Below are 27,164 nucleotides of genomic sequence, written 5' to 3' on the forward strand. Positions count from 1 at the left end.
GGTGGCAATAACTATGATTAATGCTTGCATTATGTATTTATACAGATTTATAGTTTCGCATGATCGGGTGCATGCAGTGTCCCCGGTGGCAAGGAACACGTGCCAGACGTTCGTATCATCCAAACTCGATGCAAAGGAGTTTGGTCGAAGAATGGGAATTCACAGTACACTTCTGCACTAACTTGTAAAGGATCCAAAAACTAGAACTTGCACACCAACGTATTACCCTAGTGGCAACGTTGTCTTAGATATTAATGCAGACATACCAAAAACTGTCTTCCTGGTGTAAAAATGTGATGTCTTTACACTGTTTTAGAAGCCGAGATATTCCGGCATCGTGGCATCTACCGGTGGTAGAGGTTTATTTCACGGTAGATTATGTTTTATTGCCTGCCCCATTCAGCAGATTATGTTGCGAGGTTGAAGATTACCAAAGTATCCAAAAACAGCTATATCATACCTGTTCTTTGGTTATAAATTGATAGCTGTACTCGATGCTTTTCGGTTTTGTTGGTAGCTTACCATTCTTAATGTTTTACAGGCATAAAAAAGAACTCATATGCTTCATTTTAAAAATACAGACAAATTCCAATCTATCTCTCTTTTTAATGAAAAACTTTTATTAAATATGAAATATTTGTCAAAATATGAATTTTATTACAAGTAATATACAATAGTATCTAATTTTCAGATGACATATTTTTACGAGGAATGTTCTTTCACATAAGTAATATTCATATACTGTATTTCCAAGAATTAATATGTTTTTATTTACATAATTTAAGGAATGCTGTTTATGAGACAGATCGATATATTGATCTGAATCAAAATAGTGGATATTTCTATATTTACATCTAAAACAAGAAGGAAATTTTCTGAACATTGTATGCAGTAAGTGTTTCTTCAGTTTACTATTCTCTATTCAAAACAATATGAGATCTGTTAGGTATCTGTTGGGGGAATTTACAGTATTTGATATTTTGTGCATTATCTCATATTCTGATTATGTCATTTACCTTATGACTATTATACTTTTAATATTAAGTTCTATTAACCTGGCAGAGCTACCCAGATAAGTGTATTCTTTTACGATAGATGGTGAGTTATGTAGCTGTTCTTTCTGGAACTATTGAATAAGGTGGTGACAGTGAGAGAAGCAACCTTTATTTGCAATTGGATTTTGAAAACCCACTGCATGCATTCATGCTACTTTTAACTTCTAAGGTAAAGATCTTTTCTACTTACACTTTATGCAAATAAAGTTATATTTATTAGATACAATACTTATTTAGTATTTATATGTGGCTTTCCTTGATGGCAATGTAATAAGAAAATTGCTCGTGGATCCCGTGCAAAATCATAACGAACTGCCAGCGAATACGACCGATACAGACGAGGACCATTTGGAAGGAGCAGAGGATACCAATATTGAACAATAACTTAGTAGTGAGGGGGACGAGGAAGAGTTTGCAGGTAATTTACAAAATGATTTTGATAGTCTTTCACAGTACAATAAATGCGTCTGGAATCGTGGCATTATAATTAGGAGACAAGCGTCTCGGCATAGCAAGACACGTCTTGAAAATTTCCAGTCTTAAACTCGTGAAAGAGCACGTCGTGACGAGAAGTGTATCTACCATATTGGAAAAACAGCATTACCATATGGACAAGTCATTACAAAAGAGAAACCCACAGAAGGAAAATATGGACAAAGTCAAGAATACCATGGAAAAGACAAACTCGATATGTCTATGGTAATGTTTCAAATTCTCGGGTTTGGAGCATATTTCAATTCTCTGTGAAAAATGCTCGAAACCCGATGTTAAATGTTATTGGCCCACCGGTGGCGAAGTGGATAAAACCACAACACACTGGTAATTGGTTGTGGGATCATGCTTCACCAACAAGCTGGACATGTCATAGTTTTCTTGTATCTCTAACACACAAATAGAGACCAGTTTTCCACAGAAAGTCATTCTAGGAGGCACCAGTTTGTGTTGGAGCCTTAACCCAGAAAATCTTAAACATTATTGTACATTATTTTGATATGTTAGTGTTGAAATCCTTTGTTCTTCACTTCTGAAGTAATTCATGTATTTTATTTTGGTAATTTACATTAATTAAAGTAAATATTAATATTGTGTATCTATTTTTATATATCAAAAATTTTGATTGTATATATAGATGCATGTAACATCTAACAAGTAGTTTTTACTTCAAAACAGTTATCATCAGATTTTAAGCAATATACCTGACCTATTATAGCAAATTTCATCAACTTGTTTGGCTATATAGATATAATTGAATATAAATTATTGAATATTGTATATTATAATCATTATCAATAATAAATAAAGTCACTTTTATACCACTAAAAAGGGTTTTTTTTTTGGACAAATAAACCTAAATGTTATGTCTTTTGAATCTGATGCTCACCCAAGTTCAAGAATTACTCAGAAAACAATTAATTCCCAGATATTTTATTTAAATGTGTTTTGGATCAGAATTCTTGCCGATCCTTCGGTAAAGGTACAACCTGCAACAGAGCCCTGCACCAATATTTCGGACTCTTCAAAATTGGGGTTACTAGGATTGGTTTTGAAGAGTTCGAAATATTGGTGCAGGGCTCTGTTGCAGGTTGTACCTTTACCGAAGGATCTGTGAGAATTCTGATCCAAAACACATTTAAATAAAATATCTGGAAATTGTCTTCTGAGTGATTTTTAAACTAGGGTGAGCATTGGATTCAAAGGACATAACATTTAGGTTTATTCATCCAAAAATTCCCTTTTGAGTGGTTATAAAAATGACTGATTATATCTGGCAAATATTACTAATTTTAGCTTCATAATAAATAAAGTGTTATTGATAATGAGTATAACATGATTTAAACATATTGATGCACTTCTCCAAAAATATGTCTGCCAGTTTTTAGCATAAACAATGATTACAATTCCTTCATATGTACAGTACCTCGCATGTTTGTCATGTGCCATTTTGCTTATGCCGAAAAAATACTAATTAATATCATTGGCAAAGCTGTTAGAAACAAAATATTGTTCTAACAATCAGATCTTCAATGAGGTTGTCTCCAAAACTTCTATATCATTTAATTGCCATTTATTATTAATTATAACATAACATGCTGTATATATATAATCAGTTGTTCTTGTGAAATTATTCTTTCTGCTCTAAAATTTCAATGTATGTACTCGAATAATTATAGTGGAAGTTTTAAGAATATCCATTAACTTGATGGTGTTTATACATTGAGAAATGTCTTTGATTTTGTTTATGTACATAAATACATTCTATTTGTTGTAAAATCAAATTTAAAAAAATCTAGAGAATAACATTTGATGATAATTGATTTCATAATAATAATAAATATAAAATGACGTAAGAATACTGTTTTGACTATACGAACGACAAATGCATTTATCTCATTTAATAAACTATATTACATTTATGCTAAGTTTGCTGCAATCGAATTTAATTAAAAAATCTTACTGTACATTACTGTAAAAACAGAATAGTGATGTCTACTATTTCATCTTCCAGTTGGTGATGGCACATGTAAATAACATTAAAAGTCGACAAAATTTAATAGGATTTAGTTTGTGTAGTTTGTAATTGCAATCGTATAAATAGTGTGTGTGATGCAAATCGCATTTCCAATATTTAACCAAATAGTTTTTCGATATCGTCGATTGTCTTGGGACAGTGAGTCGTAAGTACTTCGGGTCCGACATCCGTCACTAGAATGTCGTCTTCTATTCTTATTCCCAATCCACGATATTTAGAGGGAACCCTTTGGTTATTTTCTCTAATGTAGATCCCTATAATGTATTTAAGTATTAGAATAAAGTAGTTTGTATATCTTATTAGAATTTGCAAATGAAAACGATAATCATACCTGGTTCAATAGTAATGATCATTCCCGGTTTTAGCTTAATGCTCCTAGATATGAGAGTGGTGTCGTGAACGTCCATTCCCAAATAGTGTCCGACATGATGAGGACAATAATTATATGCAATCTATAAAAGTAATTTCATTAATGTGTCCAAAAGTTTACAAATAAACTCAATTTAAAAAATTTTAAAATTTATTACCTTTCCTAATTCAATTTTTCCTATGTTTGTAGAGACTATTCCAAGTTCTTGTAGCTTCGATCCTACTAATTGGCACATGGCATGAAACAGTTGATCTAACGAAGTGAAGTCGGTGCATAATTCTATGAGTTCCTCCTGAACGGCTAGAACGGCCTCGTACAACTCTCTCTGAGGTCTGGTGAAGTGACCGCTGACAGGCCAAGTACGAGTCAGATCACTTGCGTATCCGTGATATTCACAACCTTAAGTGTTAAAAGTAATTATGACTAGTTATATTATGAACTGATAAAAAAAAATATTTTAACAAGAAACATACCAGCATCCATTAAAACCATTTCGCCCCCTAATATTCTTTGATTGTTTGCAGTGTAATGAATAATATTAGCTCTAGATCCTCCGGCTACAACGGGGGGATAAGCAAGATGTTCTGCTTCTCTGATGCGACATTCAAAGTCCATTTTTGCATAAAGCTGCGATTCGGTGACGAGAGGATGAGATGACTTCATGACTTCTTTCATTGCTTCGGATGCTATCTCTGTACTTTTCTTCATTAATTTAATTTCTGCATCCGACTTTATTAATCTCAACTGCTGAATTAAAGGTCGGCAAGATTCGAAGCCCGAGTGACGACAATTTGCTACAAAATCTCTCATCACTTCGTGAATGGGTAACTGAGGCGAACTTAGATAATCATACCACAGTATAAATTTTTGATTATCGTGGACAAATGAATTTAAAAACTTTTCTAACTCTTCTATATTATATGCACTGTCTATCCCAAGAAGATCAATAGCACCATCTGGTCCTGATCTCGGTCCTTCCCATAGTTCAGTCTGAGCAACTTTTTTCTGAACAAATAACACACTTTTATGCTCCGGAAGAGTTTTATTTGGTAACGAGTGAAGAATCAGCACGCTGTCTGGTTCTTGAAAGCCAGTCATGTATAAAAAGTCCGTATTTTGACGGAAAGGGTACGGAATCTTGTCCGTCATGTACGCTCTCGTCGCCGAAGGTATAACCACGATGTGATTCTGAATAGTCGACGCAGTTTTCAGCATGTGTTTCCAAATATTTTCCATCAGCCGAAATCGACGATCTCGAAACTCCTCCTGCATGAGGCCCGGGACGACGTGTCCCTCTTGCATGAGATGTGGATGCGTGTGCGGCGTGGGCTGTCCATACGTCCGAATCAACTTTCGTTTCTGATTAGAAGCCGTCGCTGTCTGGCACCATCTGCGAAATGTTTTCTCCAATCTTCCCGTAACTTTCAGATACACGTTTCCTGATAAAATAGAAACAAATATTATTAATCAAAAATTTGCTCTTTAAATAAGAGACAAAATGAAAGTAAATAGTGTTATGTCATTCTGTTGCTGTGGATACTTCAATGTTTTCCTTTCCAGTTTTAGAGTTCATCCAAAGACAAAACAATAAGGAACTTTGAAGTAATTAGATTAAAAGTTTTACCTGTGTGTATAACAATAGTTACACAAAGGAAAAATTAATCTGTCATATGATATGACAGCCTTATAAATAACATCCAAAAACTTTTTTCTGATATAGTGTGTCCCATATTTATTAACATTTAGTAAAATCTTACATGAATAAATCCTACACAATATAAAGCAGTATCCCATTCTGAAAGAGAGAGGAATGCTATAATTTATGCAAGTTCTCCACACCAGTTGCCATTTTAGGCAATTTCACTCAATATATACATATAGTTTTGAAAAGAGATCAACATGTCAAATGAAAGTGAGCAAAAAAAATCAGTTTAGAAGCCATACTAAAGTACACTATACGCTTGCTAATCTGGCCATTCCTTGCGCAGAGACTGAAACTGTATAAGCCTAAAGGATGAAAACCAAAATTGGAAAGAAGTCAATAAATCATACATCATCTTTACTTCCCGGCATCTTTACTTTCCCTTTATCTTCTTTTTTAATTAAAAGAATGTGTTTGGCTTCATAAATAGATCACCTTCAGGTTAATAACTAAATTATAACACTCTTACATTCAAATGTCAGTTATTGAAATGTTTTAATTCAGTTGTTAACTTGAGGAAAGTCTATTGCCAAGGCAGAAAACATCGTCATTTTTGCCGTTTGTGTGAATTATTATTCTGCTTAAAGGTAATGAATGACACAACCTGTCACCCTTTGGTACAAATTCTTTTTGGAGGAAAATGGGCAAATAACATGGCATGCTGACAAGCAATACTGTACACAGAAACAAAACTTGAATATATGGGAACACAACATGTGTGATATGACTAACATTTTCATTGAATTGGAAGTATACACGCAGTTGAGGAATGCTGGATAATTGAGAGGCAGGATGAACAAAAATGTGCTGTAATATTCATAAGAAAGAAGATAAATTTGCCTCTATTCATACTACTACATTCTTTTTTCTTTATAGTAAGCACTGGTATTATAAGTTTGTGAATGTTCATCATTTCTGATTTTAATTTGGTTATATACAGTTTTTTCACTGTGACTTGTTTAATCACTTAAATAAATATTAATATAACAAATATAATGAGGACTATTAAAAAAAATGATATAGCAACTGCTACTTTACAGCTGGTTAATATTACACAAAAAAAAAAAAAACATTGCATAAACCCAACGAACCAGCGATAAAATTATACACAAAGTGCAAATATTTTCGCCTGTGTTAAATGGGCATCGTCAGACAACAAACTGCTGCATACACCACATGTGTTCGGCAATCCCCTCTATCTTCACAGCAGTTTGTTGCCTGACAATTCCCGTTTAACACAGGCAAAAATGTTCACACTTTGTGCAAAGTTTTATCACCGGTTCATTAGATTTTTGCAGTGTTTATTTTTGACAAAATATGATGTTTTCAATTAGCAATAGTCACATCCCACCAATGGTTATAATACAAGTTACTCATCAGTTAACTGTTCCTATATTTAATAAACAATGGCATAAATTTCTTGTGCTAGAAATTAAATGTCTGTCCACTTTTCCAAGATAAGCCAAAACCATTAAAAAAAAGTAACAATTTTATTTTGTTTACATCTCGGATTTATGTCTCTAACACCTAATTAGGTGCCAGTTTTTAGTTTGCCACATCCCATTAATCCAAAATCAGTCAACTTTTTATCTTCTGGTTAACCAAATCGATCATCCAATCCATTAACATCATTACACATATTAATCAGAAAATAAAACTAAACCTTATGATCTAGTTTTTAAATGGATGAAGAAGATTTAAACCAATCATCATCATCTATTATATCACCTCTTCTATGCAGAACATAAACTGAATCTGAAGACACAGATTTAAGGTTAATGATGATAATATAAATGAATGATAATGTATTTTAAATTATTTTTCAGTACATTTAATGTTACTGCTCAATATTTTATGTATAATTTTACAAAACTTTGTTCTTTCAGTTAAATAAATCAAATTTATATATTTTATAGCCACATAAATGTTACGCTGCAATATGGCAATTAGAACTACTTAGGATGACGAAGATCTATTTATCCATTAGGGCTAAAAAACAAAATTGGTTTTAATAAATGTTCCTTAATAACCCATGTTCTTAACCTCACCCATATTTCATTTGTATTTGTAGTAAGAATGCCAGCAGATCCAGAAAAGAATGTTCCCTACTAGACTGTAGCTGCATCAGCCAAATGAAGTAATGTTTTTTACCTTTTTTTCACCATCATAAATGATTCTTTTGTGTGAATTGTAAAGCTACAGATATGAATGTTCTAATTATACTATCATAAGGATTACTTATTCAAAAAAAGTTCTGCCGACTACCACTAATTTTGTTGCTTGTACATTAGCTCTAATCTTGACGGTTAAAGGCTGGGTTATAAATTCTGTAACCAAAACCGTATCTGTATAGTGCGGTTATAAACTCTGCATCATATCTGTAAGAAAAGTTTGCATCCATCAAACTTTTATGGTAGGGACATGGAGAATTGGAAAGTTACACAAGTTCTAAGCCGCCATATTAGTCGACACAATCGAAAGCCGGAAGTCAGAAATGGCCGACAAAAATAACAGATTGGGTCAAAAGTAACTCTCAACCGACTTGTGTTGTTTCTGAACAATATAAAACTTAAAGCAAGAGTTACTTTGGTCATAAGAAAAACAAATAAATGAATAATCAGTGTTAGATCTGAACACATCATCAAATTGAATTTTATGTATATAGAACAACTGGCCAAACTGTATTATTTTATAAGTGTTTAATACAAAACAAAGCAGGCCAAAGAGAAGAGGAAAATTAAAAAGAAATAAATCAAAAAAGTTCTTCCTTTTTGTTATCCAAACCATTCCAAAATTAATAATTAAAATAAAAGTGCCATTTTCCATCTTACATTGAGAATGTGCACACCTACAACAGACTGCCTCGTATACCATTCAAAAGTTTGGTTCATTATGGATATGTACAGTACAGTACAGTACCTTATAACTATCATACCATTGGTACCATTGTGGCAAACACTTATGGAGGTGCTATTACACCCATGAATGAGAAAGTCGGGACCTAATCAGAGCCATAGATCATATCTGTAGGAGGAAAAAAGTGTAAGGAACCATACCCATACACGTGACCCTCGGTCCCCCAAAATCGAAAGTGTATCATGTTTAACTATTTAGCATGCACGACCGTGCCAGCTTTACACGGCCCACTCGACCATTATATAGCTTTAGAGGTCAGATTCAAACTCCGAACGATGCGGTCGGGACCCTCAGAATTGTAGTCCCCTATACGAGCACAAAAGTCAAAGTAACTATACCTATACATGCGACCCTTTGCGAAATATTTGCCTCGAAAGGTCAGTTTTTAATACGTATCAGTATACTGCCTATTCTCCATGCCTTGCGTCATCTCGCTATCTCTCGCACCTCAGTGCCCCTCATCCCCAGTTCACAGTAAAAATCGACCTTCAAGGGACGAATATCTCACAAACAGTCGCACATACAGGGATGGTTCCACCAAGTGTTTTGCAAGTACCAGAGAATCTATAACCTTGGAGGGTTAATGTTACCCTTGGTGCCAAGATGACGGCTCGTCTCTGATTCCAGCAAGGAAACAGTGGGATGCATGTTCTAACCTAACCTAACCTATTCTAATAATTTGGTTACTAATAATTATGGTAATTTAATAGAATAGGTTAGGTTAGGTTAGAACGTGCATCCCACTGTTTCCTTGCTGGAATCAGACGAGCCGCCATCTTGGCACCAAGGGTAACATTAACCCTCTGGAGCTTGGCAAATCTCTCATTCAGAGTTCTCGTCTTACTCAAAAGGATTGCTGGATTTTATTATTTAACCTGTGCTAACACATCTAGAACTTATTGTTTACAGGTAGCGCGGCGTACACGCGCCGCAAAACAGGAGCAACATGCATTTTTATTTCCTGTTCATTAAAATAGATGGACTTCGAACGAAAGTCCGCATTTTTCTTATCTACTCCGCTCAAGGGAATGCTGCTAAACTCAGAAATATTTATTTTTACCAATAAAACACTTTTATCGTCCTAAATCGGTCTAATCGTGTCTCGGGCGCCGGTAAGACGATATCCCGGAGAATGACTTTTTTAAAATTGGATCCGAAATTTTGCCTCTTATCGCTTCCTTTCGCGCATAAAATTCGCAAATGATGCATTAAAATGCAGTTCTAAGCGCATAAAGAGCCCAAGAACTGGTCAGACGATGGAAAAAAATGGTCTAGACACAATTATACGATATATACAAAGTACTCACTGCATCTAGACACCGCCATTTTAACGATACGTGTGCCCCCTTTCGGAATGAAAATAATAATTTTTTTCCTCCTTTTTTGAACACTAAAATTAATTTAATTTATTTTAATAAAAGCGTTTATTAAATTAAATATTTATTTAATAAAATTAATGTAACGTCAAAGCTTTTAAAGATTTTTTAATGCAAATTATCCTAGCATTTTTGATTTTACATTTAGGGCGTGTCGGCGGATGGCCGCTGTTCTATATTTATAATCATCGTAAAGTGTTATGGTGCTTTAAAGGTGGTTTGGGGAATCGAAACCATTTTAGTTTTTACTAGAAGCCGAATCGATTCCGGCTTCTTACAGTTGACGCCCGTGTCTGTCGTTTTACCCCAATTATTAGAATTTAATGGCATCATAACCATGGAAAATATCCCAATTTCAAGCTTTTGTTATGACTTCTATGCTATTCAGATAACAGATTGTCTTAATTAATTCATTTCAAGAAAGTATGTTTGGTGTTAAAACTCGTAAATGCTAAGTACACGAATATATAACTTCTTAAGCCGTCCGTTGAGCCGCTGATTCGTCATATTTAGTCCAGTTGTTGCTATTTAACTAAATTAATATTAGGTTTTATATAATGTTAATGCAGGAAAATATTTATATTTCCTTTATTACATAGAAATATAAATAATTTATATTTAAGATTGCAAATTGTGAATGCCATACAGTAAAACGGACTAAATATGACCGTTATTTTCTAAATGCTTGCGCCATCTATTAATATCAAATTATATCACCTTTTAAATTAAAATAATCAAAAAGCTCGAAAACGATTTTAATTTATTAAATAACATTACTTATTTAATCAATCTGTTTAAAAATTAATTATAAAATAATTTTACGATAATTAAATAAAATTTTAAGTTATATTTTTTTTGAAGAAATGAGTTTTAGTACTGCCCTCTACAGGTGAATTCTCTGTACGATCCCACGTGGGTTTATTCGCGGTTTTTTTACCTGTGTTTGATTTCATGTTTACGATTTAATTTTGTTTACACGTTCTATGGATGAGTTACAAGAAGCTTGTGGATTATTTGGTTGTATGTCGACCGGAGAATGGCCTACAAATGTCGACGTCGCTCACATTATACACATTGGCTTGATTGGTCTTCAACACAGGTAAAAATTCAATTTGTTTCTAATATAGAACATATTAACAACCAGATTTGTGCAAATTTCTCATTAAATAAACTTATATACGGTTTTTTGTGTATTATTTAAATTATATTTAATTATATTAAAAATATTATATAAGTAAGTGTAAAAAAATACAAGACATTTTATACTGAAACTTGAGATTTACATTAGAGATCTTGAAAATTTACTGATTGTCATATACTATAAAACATAAATAATATATCTTAATATTATCGTGAATATTATTTTATTTATTTCACTATTTTAGACTAAATAATGATAGTTGTTGACAAGTTGAAGTCTGGTGTTTAATATCACTTTGTGTTGAAGTACTTAGTCATCATGATTTAGCAAATGTAAATTCAAAATTCCAAAATATAATAAACAAGTAAATGCTTTGAAGTGAAAACAACTGAACTTTTAAAATTGGTATGTTCCTACGAAACAGTACTCATTTTTGGATGAAATTTCTGTTCCAATTTTTTGGCATATGCACGCATAATTATTATAAAGTGTTTAGCAGGCTTTATTCGACCGGAGTTTGACATCAACTAGCTTCGTGTATTATTTGAAAGATTGGAATAACAGAAATTTGATATGAAGATGAGCAATGGCTGGAAAGATATTATTGATTTTGTAAATTTAGTTATATTTATTACTCCAGTAATGAATTGTGTAAATTATAATTTGTTTGTCTTTTTTACACATTCTTAAGCCAACTTTCAATGATGAATGTACAGAATATATCAACCAGAAATGCAAGTAATATCTTATTTATTTATGTAAATGTAAGACAAAGCATTTTACGTAATTTTTAGTGTTCGGCTGTTTTTATGACACAATTATGAAAAATTTTTAATACACAATGACACAAATAACACCATGATCCTAATCTAAACGAGCCATTATTTATTGTGACATAGTCGTGATGCAAGGCTGCAATTTTTAATTTATTTTATTTAAAATATATGCTCTCTGTCTCAAGTTAGTAGCGGCTTGCCCTCGTACATCATACTTTTCCTTTAATTAAAACAATAGAGTCGTGCCGGTTGTCTATCTAACACCTTTCGGGGAAAAATTTTTGAATCGAAATAACACGACTTCTGGCGTGCATTGGAAATTCTTATGTAGTCCCGATAAGTTTTTTATCGAGGCCTCCTGCTTCTAAGGTTTCCAAATCCGGTCTTGTGTTTCGTCTATCTAACTCTGTTCTTGAGATTAAGGAAAAACGGACAGACGACAGTGGGAATTTATAGGTTTACAATTTTTTCAAATTGCAACCCGACAAGACGGTATTGAGTTTCTTATCAAATTGATGCTGTTATAATGAAATATTTGCTTCTGAATTTTGCCAAATGTACAGTCAACAAATTTTGTCATTGTAGTTTAGGAGCCTGACACACTGGGAAAGGCACACTTCTGGAAATCCGTGCCTATGGCAAATAGAGGATAAGTGCCAAGAGAACAATAGAAAGTACAGGTATAAATTGATTGAATTTTAATTTTGAATAGTCACGTGATTATGCAAAAGTTGAATTTGTTATTTTTACGGGACAACCGCTACTACACCGGACTCTACCTGAAGAAGAACTTTATAGTTCGAAAACGTTTGTAACGATTTTCAGAGAAGCTCACCGGTAACAGGCTTTAAGTAGGTTTTATTTGTTATTTTTATTTTTCGTCAGCAAAAGTTTCCAGAATAAATTGGTTTAAAGTATGAAGAATTCAGAATTTTATTAGTGAATTAATGTATTTGGAATGTATTAGTTGAAAGAGATCAAAGAACTTAAAATTTAAAAAATTTAATTGACTAAATTAAGTACACTTCTAGCCCAAATACACATTTAAATGGATTGATGAAGGGTCTGTGTACCTGAAATGAATTCCCATATTACTAAAAGCTATATTTGAATAATTGAGTCGTCCTGCTGCGATAACCCCTTTTCATTCAGCCGTGATCCGATAGGTTATTTGTTTTAAAAAATTTAAATTTAAATGACAGCACATTATCTGTAAATTTATTGTAAAATGATTGAACACATATATTTATTAAATGATATCTATGAGTATTAATTTGATTTAATCTAAATAACCATCTGATGTACTGTTGAGAATATGTGATGTAAAATTTTTAATTCTTTGTGTGATTGGAGCAAGAATGATTTCCATATGCCAGTTATTTAATCAAGAAATCTTGTCTCTTTGGACTAATTCAGGTGGGACTAATCATAGGAATTACAATTCTTATGGCTGTCTGATAGTATTTCCAAACCCGTACATTTCTTTCATACTAAAAGTTAATACTTTGACTTACTTCAACATTAACGAGTTTAGTTTTTAATTAAAAATATCATTCATATGTGTGGAAATATTCTTTTAAGGAAAGAGAAAGTACAAATGAATGAAAATACTTAAAGAACACAGCTTATATTGTTCTCTGAAGAAAACACTTGTATCATGTGTTACTAATGAAATTTGGTTTAGAAGGATGATATTTAATTTTTTTTTTCTAATGTCTATGGAAAAGAGAAATTTAATTTTTTCCAAATTAATTAATTTATTGAAATTTTAAATAAATAAATAACATATAAAACATAAATTAAAACTTGGATGAAAAAATTGTTTCACCTTGGATGGGATCCAAATTGATGACCTTTGGTAATGTGCCAAATATTCCAAGTTATTGAATATACTTATTTTGTTTTTTATAAAATATTAAATATATGATTTTATATTTTGTAATGAAGAGAAATTTAACTTAGGTTTTATCAATAATTACATAATAATAATATTATTATTATATATTGTTATTAATAACAGAATCCAAAAAGAATGCTACCATTTTAAATTACTGTAATTATGTTAATTATTACCCAAGAAATATGCGTCATACACCAATTAATAGAGTAAATGTATGAATTGTGTCTGCATTCAAATGTTTTTAGTCTGTTGCCTCTTGGAAGGACTGTAAACGAAAATGGTGACTCCACAACAGAATAGGTGTTTCGTGTTCTGCAGCTTGTAGAGTTGGAATCGGTTGCCATTGTGCAACAAGAATGTTTTCTTTCGTAGTAGACAGTGGCGTGCTGTGGAAGCTATGTTTCTGTAAGAAGCCGACTTCCGGGGGCAATTGGTTAATTGCGCATCGGTGACGGTCTAGGGTCCATTCATATTCATTTGTTTGATAAGCCGGTAAAAACCGTAGACTCCTTTAAATGTATTTTTAATAGATTATCCGACGTACTTAATAAATAAACAAGTTCAATATAACTACCTCTGTTACTAGATTCAATAGATTCCCTATGCCGTCTAAATGCCAATTCTTGCTTTGATAAAAAAAACATATATCTATTAGCCGTAATTATCTCATTATAATTTTCAATATTTATTTTATATTATTTACTGATGTTAAATTCTATTCCGCTTTGATTTCCAAATTGCTTCAATTTTACGGTAGAATCGACACGACATTTACGATTTTCATTCCTTTTGCCAGCTTTATTCAAATTATTTAAATCGTCAAAGCCATTCTTATTCCACACACTAATTTCATTTGAAAATAGTAGGCGAGACCAACGAAACAATTTTTTCATTTTTATGCATCCACAAAGCCATTTTTTTGTTGAAGTATTTATATTTAATTTAGGCATTGGTCTTTCTATTTTAATGATGTTTTCTTTTTCATTATACGGTCTTGAGCCAAACTTTTTAAAATAAATTTTCAATATCGCAATTACATTCTGAATCGCTAGCCGTGATATAAGGGCTAAAATTAAAAATAAAATTATAAAAACTTGGTGAAATAAAATGTGTGGTGGATATACATACCTGGTACAAAATATTCTTCAATTGTATGAATATACTTTTAAAGAAAATTATAATTAAATATAGCTTTGTAAAGAAACGTACATAAAAATAACATAAATATCTTTACTTTTTAAATCTTAAAACAATCCATTTAGTCAAATAACTCCCTACCGATAGAATCGGAGACGGTCCTGCTAGGTGTGCGGTGCATGCGTGCACGCAGCTGCTAAATCTCGAGGTTGCCGATACCGGTCGATGCCGGATGCCTCTCTTGTCGCATCACTAGTATACCTCAAAGGACGCGACAGGGTTGTTGTAAATTTTAAACGTTTCTTGCCAGAGCTGTAAAAATCTAAATATGTTAAACTTAATAGATTGTCCGTCATTTGTTTTCTAACCAGTTTGTTTTAGGACCAGGTGTCCATGGAAATTTCCAAAATTTACAACTTTTTGGTCACTCACATTGAACTGGAAAAATTTCTGTTGTTATTACATCTAATATCATCAAAAATCACTCCCCGTGGTACTCGGCTAGAGATTGGTTCGGTTAAGCTTTTGTTTAAGTAAAATTACGGGTCTTTTGGCAGGGTTTTATTTATGTCCCCAATTCCCTAATCTCTTAATTATTTAATTATTCTTAAGTAGAAATAAGTTGAAACTGGTTACATCTGAACTTGAATATTTGTCGTCTTGGGAAAGAAGTGGAAAGACAAATTTTTATGACAACCGATACATAAATCGTAAATTTAAGGAAAATAAATTCTGGAGCTTTTTTTCGTACCTTGTGCATCTCATTCATTAAATGTAGTTATAAATGATGCTGTCAAAGTAACAGTTAATTTTTTTAACATCATACAAGAATTGTACACGTTTTTTTTGCATCCCCTTATAGATGGGACATACTAAATCGTAATATCACTAGTTTAACATTGAAATCTGTAAGTAATACAAGATAGGAGAGCAGAATAAAAGCAGAATAAATATATCAAATATTTTAATGGATTTTTTTAAAACTCCTGTCAACTATACAGAACTATCATAGAAACATACCAGTAAACTCCTATCGGTCGGGTTAAGTTATAAATTTACTCACAATTCACATAATGGGGCGAGGGCGGCCAAATATCTAGCAGGCAGGCAGTTAACAGCCCAGAATCGGTCCGGATAGAATCATTACAAGCATTATATGATATTTTGGCGTGTAGCTTCCACCTGGCACCCGCACGAGGTTGGTGCTCTGTAAAGCAAGTGCACAAATGCCTATAATCTAGCTGCTTTACACCATTCGGATATTTTTGCCGTGGAAGCCGTCCCGTTTTTGACAATACGGCGCTTCCATTCTACCACCGATATTCAAATATACAATAGCAATCTTATCGTTTTTTTCACGTGTAGAAATTTGTAATAAGATACATAATGCAGTTATAATAAAATATTAATGTTAATTAATTCAAAGTACGTTAAAATATGAAAATCGCACAATACGTATTTATATTTTAGAAAATAAAGGACGGCACACCACTGTAGTGGATCAATTTGAAATTTTCTGTGAAACTCATTCAAAATCACATTGCACAATGACAAGTGATTCCAACTTTGCAAACTGCAGAACACAAAACTTTTTCTGTTACGGAGTCACCATTTTTGTTTACGGCATATCTTAAAGGCAACAGACAAAAGGATCTTTGCATGCAGATGGTAAATGAAACTTGGACATTTACTCTATCAATTGATGTACAGTACAGTACAATGCATACTTTGCAGAGAATAATTAATGTAATTACAGTAATTTAAAATGGTAACATTCTCTTTTGGAAAACCCTGTGTACTGGCGTAAAAAAAAAATACTACTTAATGAAAAAGCATTTTTCAAACTTTTCTAATAATGTGAAAATGAACTGTCATTCAGTAAAGTATCCACTGATTCAAAAACTGCATTAACCTTAATTTAAATTTCACGTTAATTCAAATTTAAGATGCGTGTTTTTTAAATTTAAAATCAAAATGTGTTTATATGATTCTTTGTTAATTTTAAGTTTTGAAGTGATTATTTTTGAAAAGAAATAAGTAAATGTAAACCCAAATATTAAGGATGCGAGGAAACGAAAATCCACACGTCTGTGATGAAATCAAGATGGGAAGGAGGTGTGTGTACTTCTTGACTAAAGATCGTTCAATAAAAAGCAGTTTTGGTATAATATTTCTGGAAAGGGTGGGCTCAGACCAGTGTATTTTGTCTGTCAGACAAGTTTGTTTGCTGGGATAAGGTGACATGACCCATGGGTGAACTATCAGGAGAGAGGTATGTACTGTACTGTACCTCCCGGAGGATTTTCTAATGGAAACTATTTAGGTGTTAGATGGCCAAAACTACACGGCCGGCATGTCGATCGAGTGTGAACCTGGCGCCAATTACTAATGTTTGGCATTTAGTTTATTCACTTGGTAACTGGTGTACTGTACTTCACCAAATACAAGCCCATCATAGAAAAGGAAAATATATTTTTGGTTTCTTTAACAGATTTTTAAAAAATTCCTTCATTAAAATTGGGGTGCATCTTAAATTCAGAATAGCATAATGGTAGAAGACATTTTTTCCATTGATTTAGAATTGATGTAACTGGAATCATAACATGCTAGATTATTGGCACGTAATTGAAAATAGTAATAGAGTATTATTTAGTGTACAGTCCATTTCAAAAGCTTGTTTGTGTTAATGTAAGATGTTTGATTAATCAAATGATAACTTCAGAATCATTATTAAGTAATAATGTGCTTAATTAAATGTGTAGATAGTACTGATTAGCCGGGTTATGTAGTCTGATAATGAATCCAACGTTATCATTTGGTTATTAATTGATAATTTAGGCTTGATCTACTATGTGATGTATGATTACAAGAAAACTAAATGACTGTTTCCATAATTTTGGTAGTCGATAAAATGTAAGAAAAATCTGAATAAATGTAGTTTCCTTCATTTGCTTTTAGTCCCAAGAACAGAATAATACAGTAAACTCTGCATAATGCAATACTTGCATAACCATTATTCCTCCATAAGAAAATATTGATCTGTATAATATGCTGCCTTACGTGACTATGTATCTGACTGGCAAAATGTAACTGTATATGGGGATGGGCTTTTCTTATACACAATGTTAACAAGTTAAGCTAGGTTCACAATGTCATATGAACCACTGTAAAAGAATGAGACAAACATTAATCAAAATGAAGTGTTGTTTGCATTGTAATACTCGAGATAAACCGAGTTAGAACTCGATTGGCCGAACGAATTGAAGTTCGTCAAAAATTAAGATATTTTCAACTTCTAACAAACTGGTCAAACAGTCACTGAAAGGGGATGAACTGGCAGTTCATATCTACTTCATAGCTGTTCCTACGTTAATCTAAACTTAAATTTAGGCAATATTTTGAACTTAGGGAGTAAAAGTTCACATTTTTTGTTTGGCTTAAATCTATTGTCCTCAAGCGGAACCGAGTAAATTCCCAGTTTTCTGGCTAATACCAACGATTAATGCAGCGAAGCCAGAAAACCAGGGATTTACTTGGTTCCGCTTGAGGATTAAAGTTCACAATTAGTGTTTTAGAAATTTCTCGAATACTTGACTAAAAATCAATTAAAAAGTTTTTGGCAGAAGTGAACAATTATGACCCAGAAAGCACTTTCTCTGTCAAGGAATGTGTTATGAATACATCATTTATTCTGTCAGATTTTTATATTAAACTTGTGGATTAAAAATATAACAGTCAAAATTTTAGAACTTAGTTACACAAAAAGAATAAAATGTATTTAAAAACATTAAAGTTATATTATTTATGTAGATTAGTTGCGTATCATCTGTCTGACAAAAAAGAACTTTTTGTGTTTCTATAGCTATGCTAGTAGATTTCAGAATTTTTGCCCAAAACACCAAGTTTGGCCAGTGTACATAAAAAATACAACTCGTGTAACAATGTTTTCATATAGCACTACTCTATTTTACACCAGTTAATAATGTTATGCAGGGATCCACCATAATGATAACATTTATAACTCTTTGACAGTCAAGTAGGATAAAGTCTATTTAATTTTATCAACAAGTATACAAGAAAATACCTTCTCAAAGTGATGGCCGATTAGCCAAAAACAAAGTTTGATGCCATCTTTGTAGCATTCTTGGATCCGAAAATGAATAAATGAGACTAAATTTATGTACACTTGATTTAAATTTTGATTTTGCTAAACATATTTGACTTTTCTAGATTATTTATTAATGGGATATAATTTACTTTGATTCAAGCAGATTGCTAAATATAATATTAGTAGTTATTATATCATTTTTATAATAACTGGGCTTGATAAATATGTTAGAGAGTGAAAATTTACAGACAACTTCTATACTCGTGGTGTCTAAACTGTGGTTCGTGAGCCACGAGTGTCTCTTATACACCCTTACTGTGGCTCCGATATGTTTCTTTTTATAGACTTATATTTTATAATACTTATAATATATAATACTGTTCTAATAGAGAATGTGGCTCTTGCATATTTCTGATAAGCAATATATAGCTCCTATTGTAACAAGGTTTGGCCACACCCGTTCTATGCCATATTTTACATTGTATCAATATTGTATACTTTTCTCCAGGTATTACCTTAAATATAAACTTGTCAGAGAAGTTTCTCAATCATATAATCTGATATAAAATGCATTTTTCTATGATAGTAATTTAAATCTGTTTTTTTAGAGGCCAAGAGAGTGCTGGAATAGTAACATCAAAAGGAGACAATACCAAGAAAGTGTCGGTTCACAAAGGAATGGGATTAGTTAACGGCGTTTTTAAAGAAGACGATCTCATGAAACTTAAAGGTAATCTGGGAATCGGACATACGAGATATTCGACGCACGGTGCTTCCGAGCACCAGAACATTCAACCTTTCGTCGTTCATACAAAACATGGGTTGCTGGCTCTGGCTCATAACGGACAACTTGTAAATGCTAAAGTTTTGAGAGAAAAGGTATGTTTATTTTTATATTATGATTTTTAATATAAAATGGATGATGAGAAAATGAATTTTAATTTGTTTAGATATTGAGTCAAGGTGTTGGGTTGTTTACTGCATCAGATAGCGAACTATTGACACAGTTGCTTAGTATGCCTCCTCCCGGAGGAGAACCCGAAGGACCAAAATGGCCCGAAAGAATTCAACAGTTGATGTCCATAACTCCTACTGCATACTCTTTACTTATTATGTGCGACGACACAATTTATGCTGTGAGAGATCCGTACGGAAATAGACCTCTGTGCCTCGGCACGTTGATTCCGGCGGGTAGTAATTGCGACGGCAAGTTTAAAATTTAAATCTAAATCGAAGGATTCGATAATATGATTATTTACTTATTTTTAATATTACAGAAAACAAATTAGAAGAAATCGACGGATGGGTAGTTTCGTCCGAATCGTGCTGCTTTCCTTCCGTTTCTGCTAAATTTTTACGCGAAATAGAACCCGGAGAAATTGTCGAGATCACAAAACACGGACCGAAATCCGTCGGTATAGTTAAAAGACCAAACGATTCTGCTCCGGCATTTTGTATATTTGAATATGTTTATTTTGCTAGACCGGATAGTTTTTTGGAAGGTAAGTATTAAGAACAAAATTATTAGTTGAAAGATTGGTTATAACGATTCATTTGCCGATCGATACCGTACAGGTAGAATGGTTTATGGAGTTCGTGAAGAATGCGGTCGCCAGCTTGCCATAGAAGCTCCCGTTAATGCCGATTTAGTGAGCACGGTTCCGGAATCGGCAACTCCAGCCGCTTTGGGATTTGCTCAACAGGTAAGTAAAATTATGATTTTACAATAAACTGTGTATAAACATTGCCATTTATTTTTAGTATTGAATTTAAAACAAAATAATGACTAATTTTTATGCTTTTAACAGTTTCAGAAATTGTTAAAATGCATAGCTTCAAACCTCATTCAAGGATTTAAAATAACTTCAATTTTAATTTCCAAAATTTTTCAGGATGACTTTCAGATTTTTACAAATATAACTCTCAAATTTCTAGTTATTTTGAATGCTAACTATCAAGTTTGATTTTTTTCTTTCCTGCAGTAAATTCAAATTCTCAACCAATCACAAGTCATTGCATCTGCATCTTTTCCTTATTACGCTACTATCATTTGCCTACATTCTCATTTATTTTTTTACATCAATAATCTTTCTCCTTCTGTGAATAAATGTGAAGAACAAAGGGTATTGAAAGGGTAAATAATCGTATTATCAAATCCTAATTAATCGTTAACTCTGCCACCATTTCTTCTTATTAATCACTTGACTCCACATTTCCAATAACATATTCACATCATTCTTATTTATCACATTACTTCTCATACTCAAAAGATAAATGAAGATTTATTCCACCGTCCTCACATTTGTACACACTTGTAGATTATTCTTGCCTCCTCCCATATTACTTTTACATCCTTGTCATATCCTTTTTGTGCCAGACATGTAATAATCATACTCATACAAAACAGCTCTCTTCTGTTAAGTTCCTCGAAGTAGACACTACATAAAATTCCTCACATCCATCACCTCTCTCTCTTATCAAATATAACCCTGACTGTTGTATATTCTCAAACTTTTTTTATTCCTCAAAGCCAAATGATTGCTATAATGAATTAGGCTACTTTACTGTTATTTATTATTAATAGTAGTAGTAAAGTAACCCAATTTATTATGGCAATTGTTTGGCTTTGATTAATAATATCAGACTTTGAGATGTTTATATAAGTACATATTTTCTATTCCTCAGTGTTGTTTTCTTAAACAGAATTTTTTCATTATACCTTCTCATATATTTATTTAATATGGTAGAGCATCGATTATCCGAAACAATTCGGGACTGGGGTTGTTCGGATAAACAATTATGTATGAAAAAATATATTAACCTATCCCGTGTTAAAATTCGTTCAAATCCTGGCGTGTCCTTAAGTACCCTCTCGTGGTCGCGCCAGTGCTGCCAGCTAAAACACGCACACCAACAAAAATAATATTGGAGTAGCCCAAGACATAGCCAAATATTACAACGCCACGGCACTAGCAGAAATTTAAATTTGCCGACTGGAATGCTTTCGGTTGATCAATATTCGGATAATTGATGCTCTGCTGTATTTTATAAATGGTATTTCATCAATATTTTCACAACTATTCTTCCTTCTAAATTTCTCTTTCCAACCTCCTTTTTCTTCACTTGTCATTACTTCATTCTTTTTATCTAGTTCTATTTTCTTCTTAATCTTATCAATTATCCTCTCAGATATCCCCAACCTTATAAATTCTGTCTCAATCTACCTAATTTTTTCTCTAATTGTTCTCCTCAGCACAATCTTCTAACTGCTGCCATCTTATATTTAACGGGTTCTCTTGATCTTCAATGTACTAAGGTCCTGTGACTACTTCTTGCATACCTTAGTAATTATTCTACTTTCCACTGTTATGCTTATGTCCAAGCAGTCTATATCTTTCAGCTTTTTTCTCTCAAGCTCCAGTCTCTGATCTGTCTTATTTTGATTGATCTTTTCTTAGAACTCTCTTGTCCTATTGTTATTTCAAACAATTAGTCATTCGCATACCTGTTATGTATAGAATAGCATTCTGTAATTCTCTAATTACTCTTTTTCAACCTCCTATAACACCTTTGTTAATATTCCAGACACAGGAGAGAACCAATTGGTTGAACTCGCTTACCCTTAAACCTAAAATATAATTGCCTAATGACAATATCTACAATCTTCCCCATAACACCTTGCTCTTTGATTTTCGTCCCATATCCATTCCTAACTATCTTCATTGTTGCTTCTATATAAGCTTCTATAGTGTAACACTGTTAATATCTTTATTTCTTTTACCTTTAAACTTTTCACATCTGTCACTACTTGTCCACCCACAACTTCTTCCTGAGATTTTATATTTTATTACATTTTTTATTAACGGCTATATAAACTTTGCCACTGAGATAGTAAGTGTCCAACTTCTTTTAGACACTAGCTTAATTGACCATCATCTTATATGTCTTACATAAAGTGGCTAGAAAATATAGTGTTGGAATCAAGCTTATTTTCTGTCCCTTTATTGGAGGTTGCTGTCAATTGTTGTGCTACAATGGCTGTATCATTCCATGTTTATATTGGTTTTAAGTAGAGTAATGTGCTGTAGCTAAGTAAAAGAATTTAGATTGATGATAAATCATATCACAAGCAATCAATTATTATATAGTATTATTTTATTAACATTTATACATGAAGGAATTCAATTTTATTAAAGCTAATTAAGATTCTTTTTAAATCAAATAACCTACACTGTATTGTCTATTTTTACATTACAACTGTTGAGTACTGTACAAACAAGTATTATTTAGAGTACGAGAGTAATCTACTCTTGTTGTTACCAGCAAGGTTTATTCATATTTACTAAAAAAATACAGAATTTATCATATTTTTAATAATAAAATGTAACTTTTATATGGATTTGTGAACCTCTTCCACTGTGAGGGCTTAGAATAGAGCTCATTAGGCAAATGTCATCAGCTACATAATACTGTATACTGTTTGTACAGTATTATGTGACATATTATAAAACAATATTAAAATTGCAATTAGATTCTACACGGTATATAAAATATAAAGGCAGAATGTTACTTTATTGTCCCAATATAAAATTGCAAAATTAAGTATGTAACGAATAAAGGATTATTAGCCTACTGCCAAGCACCCATGCATATAAACTAAACTTTTTAATGTGCAGCTGTTTCTCGAAAACATTACAAAATTCATGCTACTACTCATGCAATGTATGAGTAGTAGCATGAAAATCTACATGCATATTAATCTGTAATTTTTTAAAAGAGATTTTTCAAATATACATTGCATATTTGAAAAATCTCTCTTAAAAAATTACAGATTAATATGCATGTAGATTTCCCACCCTTTTCAAGAAAGGGAATTAAAAATTACAGTGGAGTAATATCTATAAACTAAACATACGCAAGTCAGTAAAATTAAAATTTGGTCAGAAACTTGGATGAAATCATTTATTCTTAGCTACTGTACTGCAACTGCAGAATTAGGCTATGTGATTGGCCTCTCCTTTAGGTAGAATTTTTGCTTTCTAGTGTGTTCTTTAGATTTATTCAGACCCTTTATAAGGAAATGTAATCTAGTCAGTATGTAAAATTTTACAATATATTTAGTGACAATTTCTCTATATTCACTGCAGCTAACTAGATTGATACGTTTCATCAAAATTAAATCATTTAAAACATCTTGTACAAAATTCTTGTGCGGTTCTCGTACACCGAATGAAAATGTATAGTTATCTTCTAGTTTCGTCATTGCGAGCTGCGGTTCTTTGGTGAGATATGATAGATCACCTTTATCAAATTTCCTTGTAAATTCTGCTAGTGTATTTTCAGAGTTAGGAACATCAGACTCAAATAATATGTTATACAACTTTCACAACTCGAACAAACTGTCGAAATACATTTTCGAGCAACGTAACCAGATATATAATAAATTAAACACGAGTCACTTTTTTTCTCATATTTGGATATGCCCAATTGCTACCAGAAATATACTTATCCACAGCATCTACGTCTCCGGCATCGAGTAGCTCGTCGATATTTTTCCGAATATTTGTTTTATCAAGTTGTGATAAGTTTGGTACGGAGATAAAAAAACTTAATATATTTCCTTGCACATTACCTGTTTTGGTGACCTGGCCAAATTATAGAAGCTCAGATGTACAGGCAATTAATAATTGTGAGGAACTGACTTGCATTTGGATGGTCGTTGCAACCTGCAGACTCCCGGACAATACTGTACAAATTTTCTATTTTGTCCCGGCTTAAACGGGACATTAGGATGTAGCTATGTTTGAACTGTCGAGTTAGGTATCGAAGTAACAAAAGAGTACTGTTAATGCTCACTCTGAGCCCTGTAGCTAAAAATCCTCTACCATCACTACTACCAGCAGATTTCTCCTGTTCGTCTATATAATTTTAAAATGTCACCAAGAACTGATATTTATCCGAATCTAATCTCAATCCATTAGATGGAACACGTGAGGTCATAATATTAATTAGATCACTAATTTGCCTAACAAAATTTCGTGTAGCTGATATACTCTCAAAACCCTGCTTAATTTTGTCTTGATAGGCATACAGACCTTTTAGCATTTTATCACTGAATAGTCTGAAAGCATAATTAACCCTAATTTTTTAACAATTATTTGGATTAATTACAATTATTTTTTTTCTAATTACTAATTTGATGATTTAAATACTAAAATATACTACCAAATTTGTGAGGTCCTAGGCTGAATTTATTCTTTTTTGCCCATAGATAGGGCCACTTCTGTTCATTAGTATTGATTACTGCTGTAGAACTGGAAAGAATCTGATGATTAAGATTATGTAAATTAATTTTGAGATTGAAATTTGTATAAACAATGGGCATTTATAAGTGAAATTTAGTTGATAATTAAAATTATGTTTTTAATTTTATCTTAAAAAACCACATAATTTTGAAATTTTGTGTTTTTAGTCTGGACTTCCATATGTTGAAGTTTTGTGTAAGAACAGATATGTGGGAAGAACATTCATTCAGCCTACGGCACGTCTAAGAAAGCTTGCCGTTGCCAAAAAATTTGGACCTCTCAGAGATAATTTTTACGGAAAGCGAATAGTATTAATCGACGATTCTATAGTCCGCGGAAACACGACCGCAGCCATTATCAGCTTATTAAAAAAGGCAGGAGCAAAGGAAGTAAGTCCGTAAACTTTAGTTCCGTGCAAATATTAAATTTTTAAATTAAATTGACAATTTTTAACATGTTTTTCAAATTTTATATTATGTTTAATTATTGCTTATGATTACAGAACAGTTACTTGTTTAGATACTGATTATTAATATTATTATTATTCTGTAGGTTCACATCAGAATTGCATCTCCGCCACTTCATTATCCGTGCTACATGGGCATCAACATTCCGACAAAAGAAGAGTTGATTGCAAATCGACTAAATCCGGAACAGTTAGCCAATTATTTGAAAGCCACGAGTCTCGTCTACTTATCCGTCGAAGGTCTCGTCAGTGCGGTTCAGAGAGGGATCTCGAAGAATAACGAAAAAGAAATAGGTCACTGTACTGCATGTCTAACCGGAAAGTATCCCGTAGAATTAGAATGGTGAATTATTTTTAACGAACTATAAAATAATGTTTTGTTTTTAAATTTATTCGAAAGAAATCATAATTTTTAAGGTTTAGCTGCTTGTATATATTTTAAACTTAACAGATTTTATATCATGTTACTTTGTTCTTATGCTAAAACTCTAAATTACTTATAATTTCTCCCTCAATTTAAATTAAATTGATTATATATATAATACTAATTAACTGAGATAAAATTTATGATATTACATTAATATTGTAATTAAATTCATATCAAATATTTTTATATAACTTTACAAACTTGATTTTTTTTTAATTGTGAAGAATGAAGATTGATAGTGATCCTGTTTTATAGCATTAACATATTTGAATTTTCCTCATCTTTTTGATATGACATCATCTCTCAACTTGCCTTCAAAGTTTTCTTACTACTGAAAGCATTGATAGCGTTGGTCGTTTCTTGATGACACTTTGTTGTTTAATAAATGATTATTGCCATTTACATGGTAGAGATCACACACAAGAAGTACTCTTTCATGTAAGGATATGCATTTTTGACCCTTCAGTCCCCATTCTGGACTGAAGAGGGGCAAAAACTCTTTTATATAGAGAAATCTGAAATGCGTAATAGTGACAAATTGGACCTTTAAAGAAATTCCAGGATAATTAATTTCAAATTCGGTAATCAATTGCAACCTCTAACATTTTCGATTTACTTAGATCTTCCTGAAGTAGATTAGCGAATGCCTATTCCAACAGGGGTACACCTACGCCCAATAACATTGCATAACTAAGTGGGAATGCTCACAACACGCGCCGCATAGTTTTAGATTATAACCACTAGAAAAGCTTACATAAAGAGATTGCCCGTCACAGAGGTGATAGATTAGCTTATAGGTGTGTTCCCACTGTTTATAACATCCTTAGAAACGGAAAGGACAACAACGACATGCTTAGGGTTCCTGGCGTTTATAAGATTATGCCGAGAGACAATAGATTCTGGTGCGATCTTGAGTACGTCGGCACCACCACACGATCTCTCAAAGTAAGGCTGG

General features: G+C 32.5%; 2 protein-coding genes across 2 annotated transcripts; one reads left to right on the plus strand and one right to left on the minus strand.

The window, feature by feature from the left end:
- Positions 1-3,433: 3,433 nt before the first annotated feature.
- On the minus strand, positions 3,434-9,941 carry LOC136988039 (xaa-Pro aminopeptidase 3-like). The gene is made up of 5 exons (XM_067285825.1): positions 9,881-9,941; positions 4,429-5,394; positions 4,113-4,354; positions 3,917-4,037; positions 3,434-3,839 (listed from the first exon to the last, which is right to left on the minus strand). The coding sequence occupies exons 1-5, from the start codon at positions 9,897-9,899 to the stop codon at positions 3,682-3,684; spliced, it is 1,506 nt and encodes a 501-aa protein (XP_067141926.1). The 5' UTR covers positions 9,900-9,941; the 3' UTR covers positions 3,434-3,681.
- An 857-nt stretch (positions 9,942-10,798) lies between these two features.
- LOC136988114 (amidophosphoribosyltransferase-like) lies at positions 10,799-26,263 on the plus strand. Its single transcript, XM_067285934.1, has 7 exons — positions 10,799-11,048; positions 19,620-19,890; positions 19,962-20,217; positions 20,289-20,513; positions 20,587-20,714; positions 25,484-25,705; positions 25,869-26,263. Exons 1-7 carry the CDS (start codon positions 10,933-10,935, stop codon positions 26,127-26,129), a joined length of 1,479 nt encoding a protein of 492 aa, XP_067142035.1. The 5' UTR covers positions 10,799-10,932; the 3' UTR covers positions 26,130-26,263.
- Positions 26,264-27,164: the final 901 nt, after the last annotated feature.

This window comes from Centruroides vittatus, unplaced genomic scaffold (assembly GCF_030686945.1).
Source record: "Centruroides vittatus isolate TY-2023 unplaced genomic scaffold, ASM3068694v2 scaffold_3046, whole genome shotgun sequence".
Taxonomy (NCBI): domain Eukaryota; kingdom Metazoa; phylum Arthropoda; class Arachnida; order Scorpiones; family Buthidae; genus Centruroides; species Centruroides vittatus.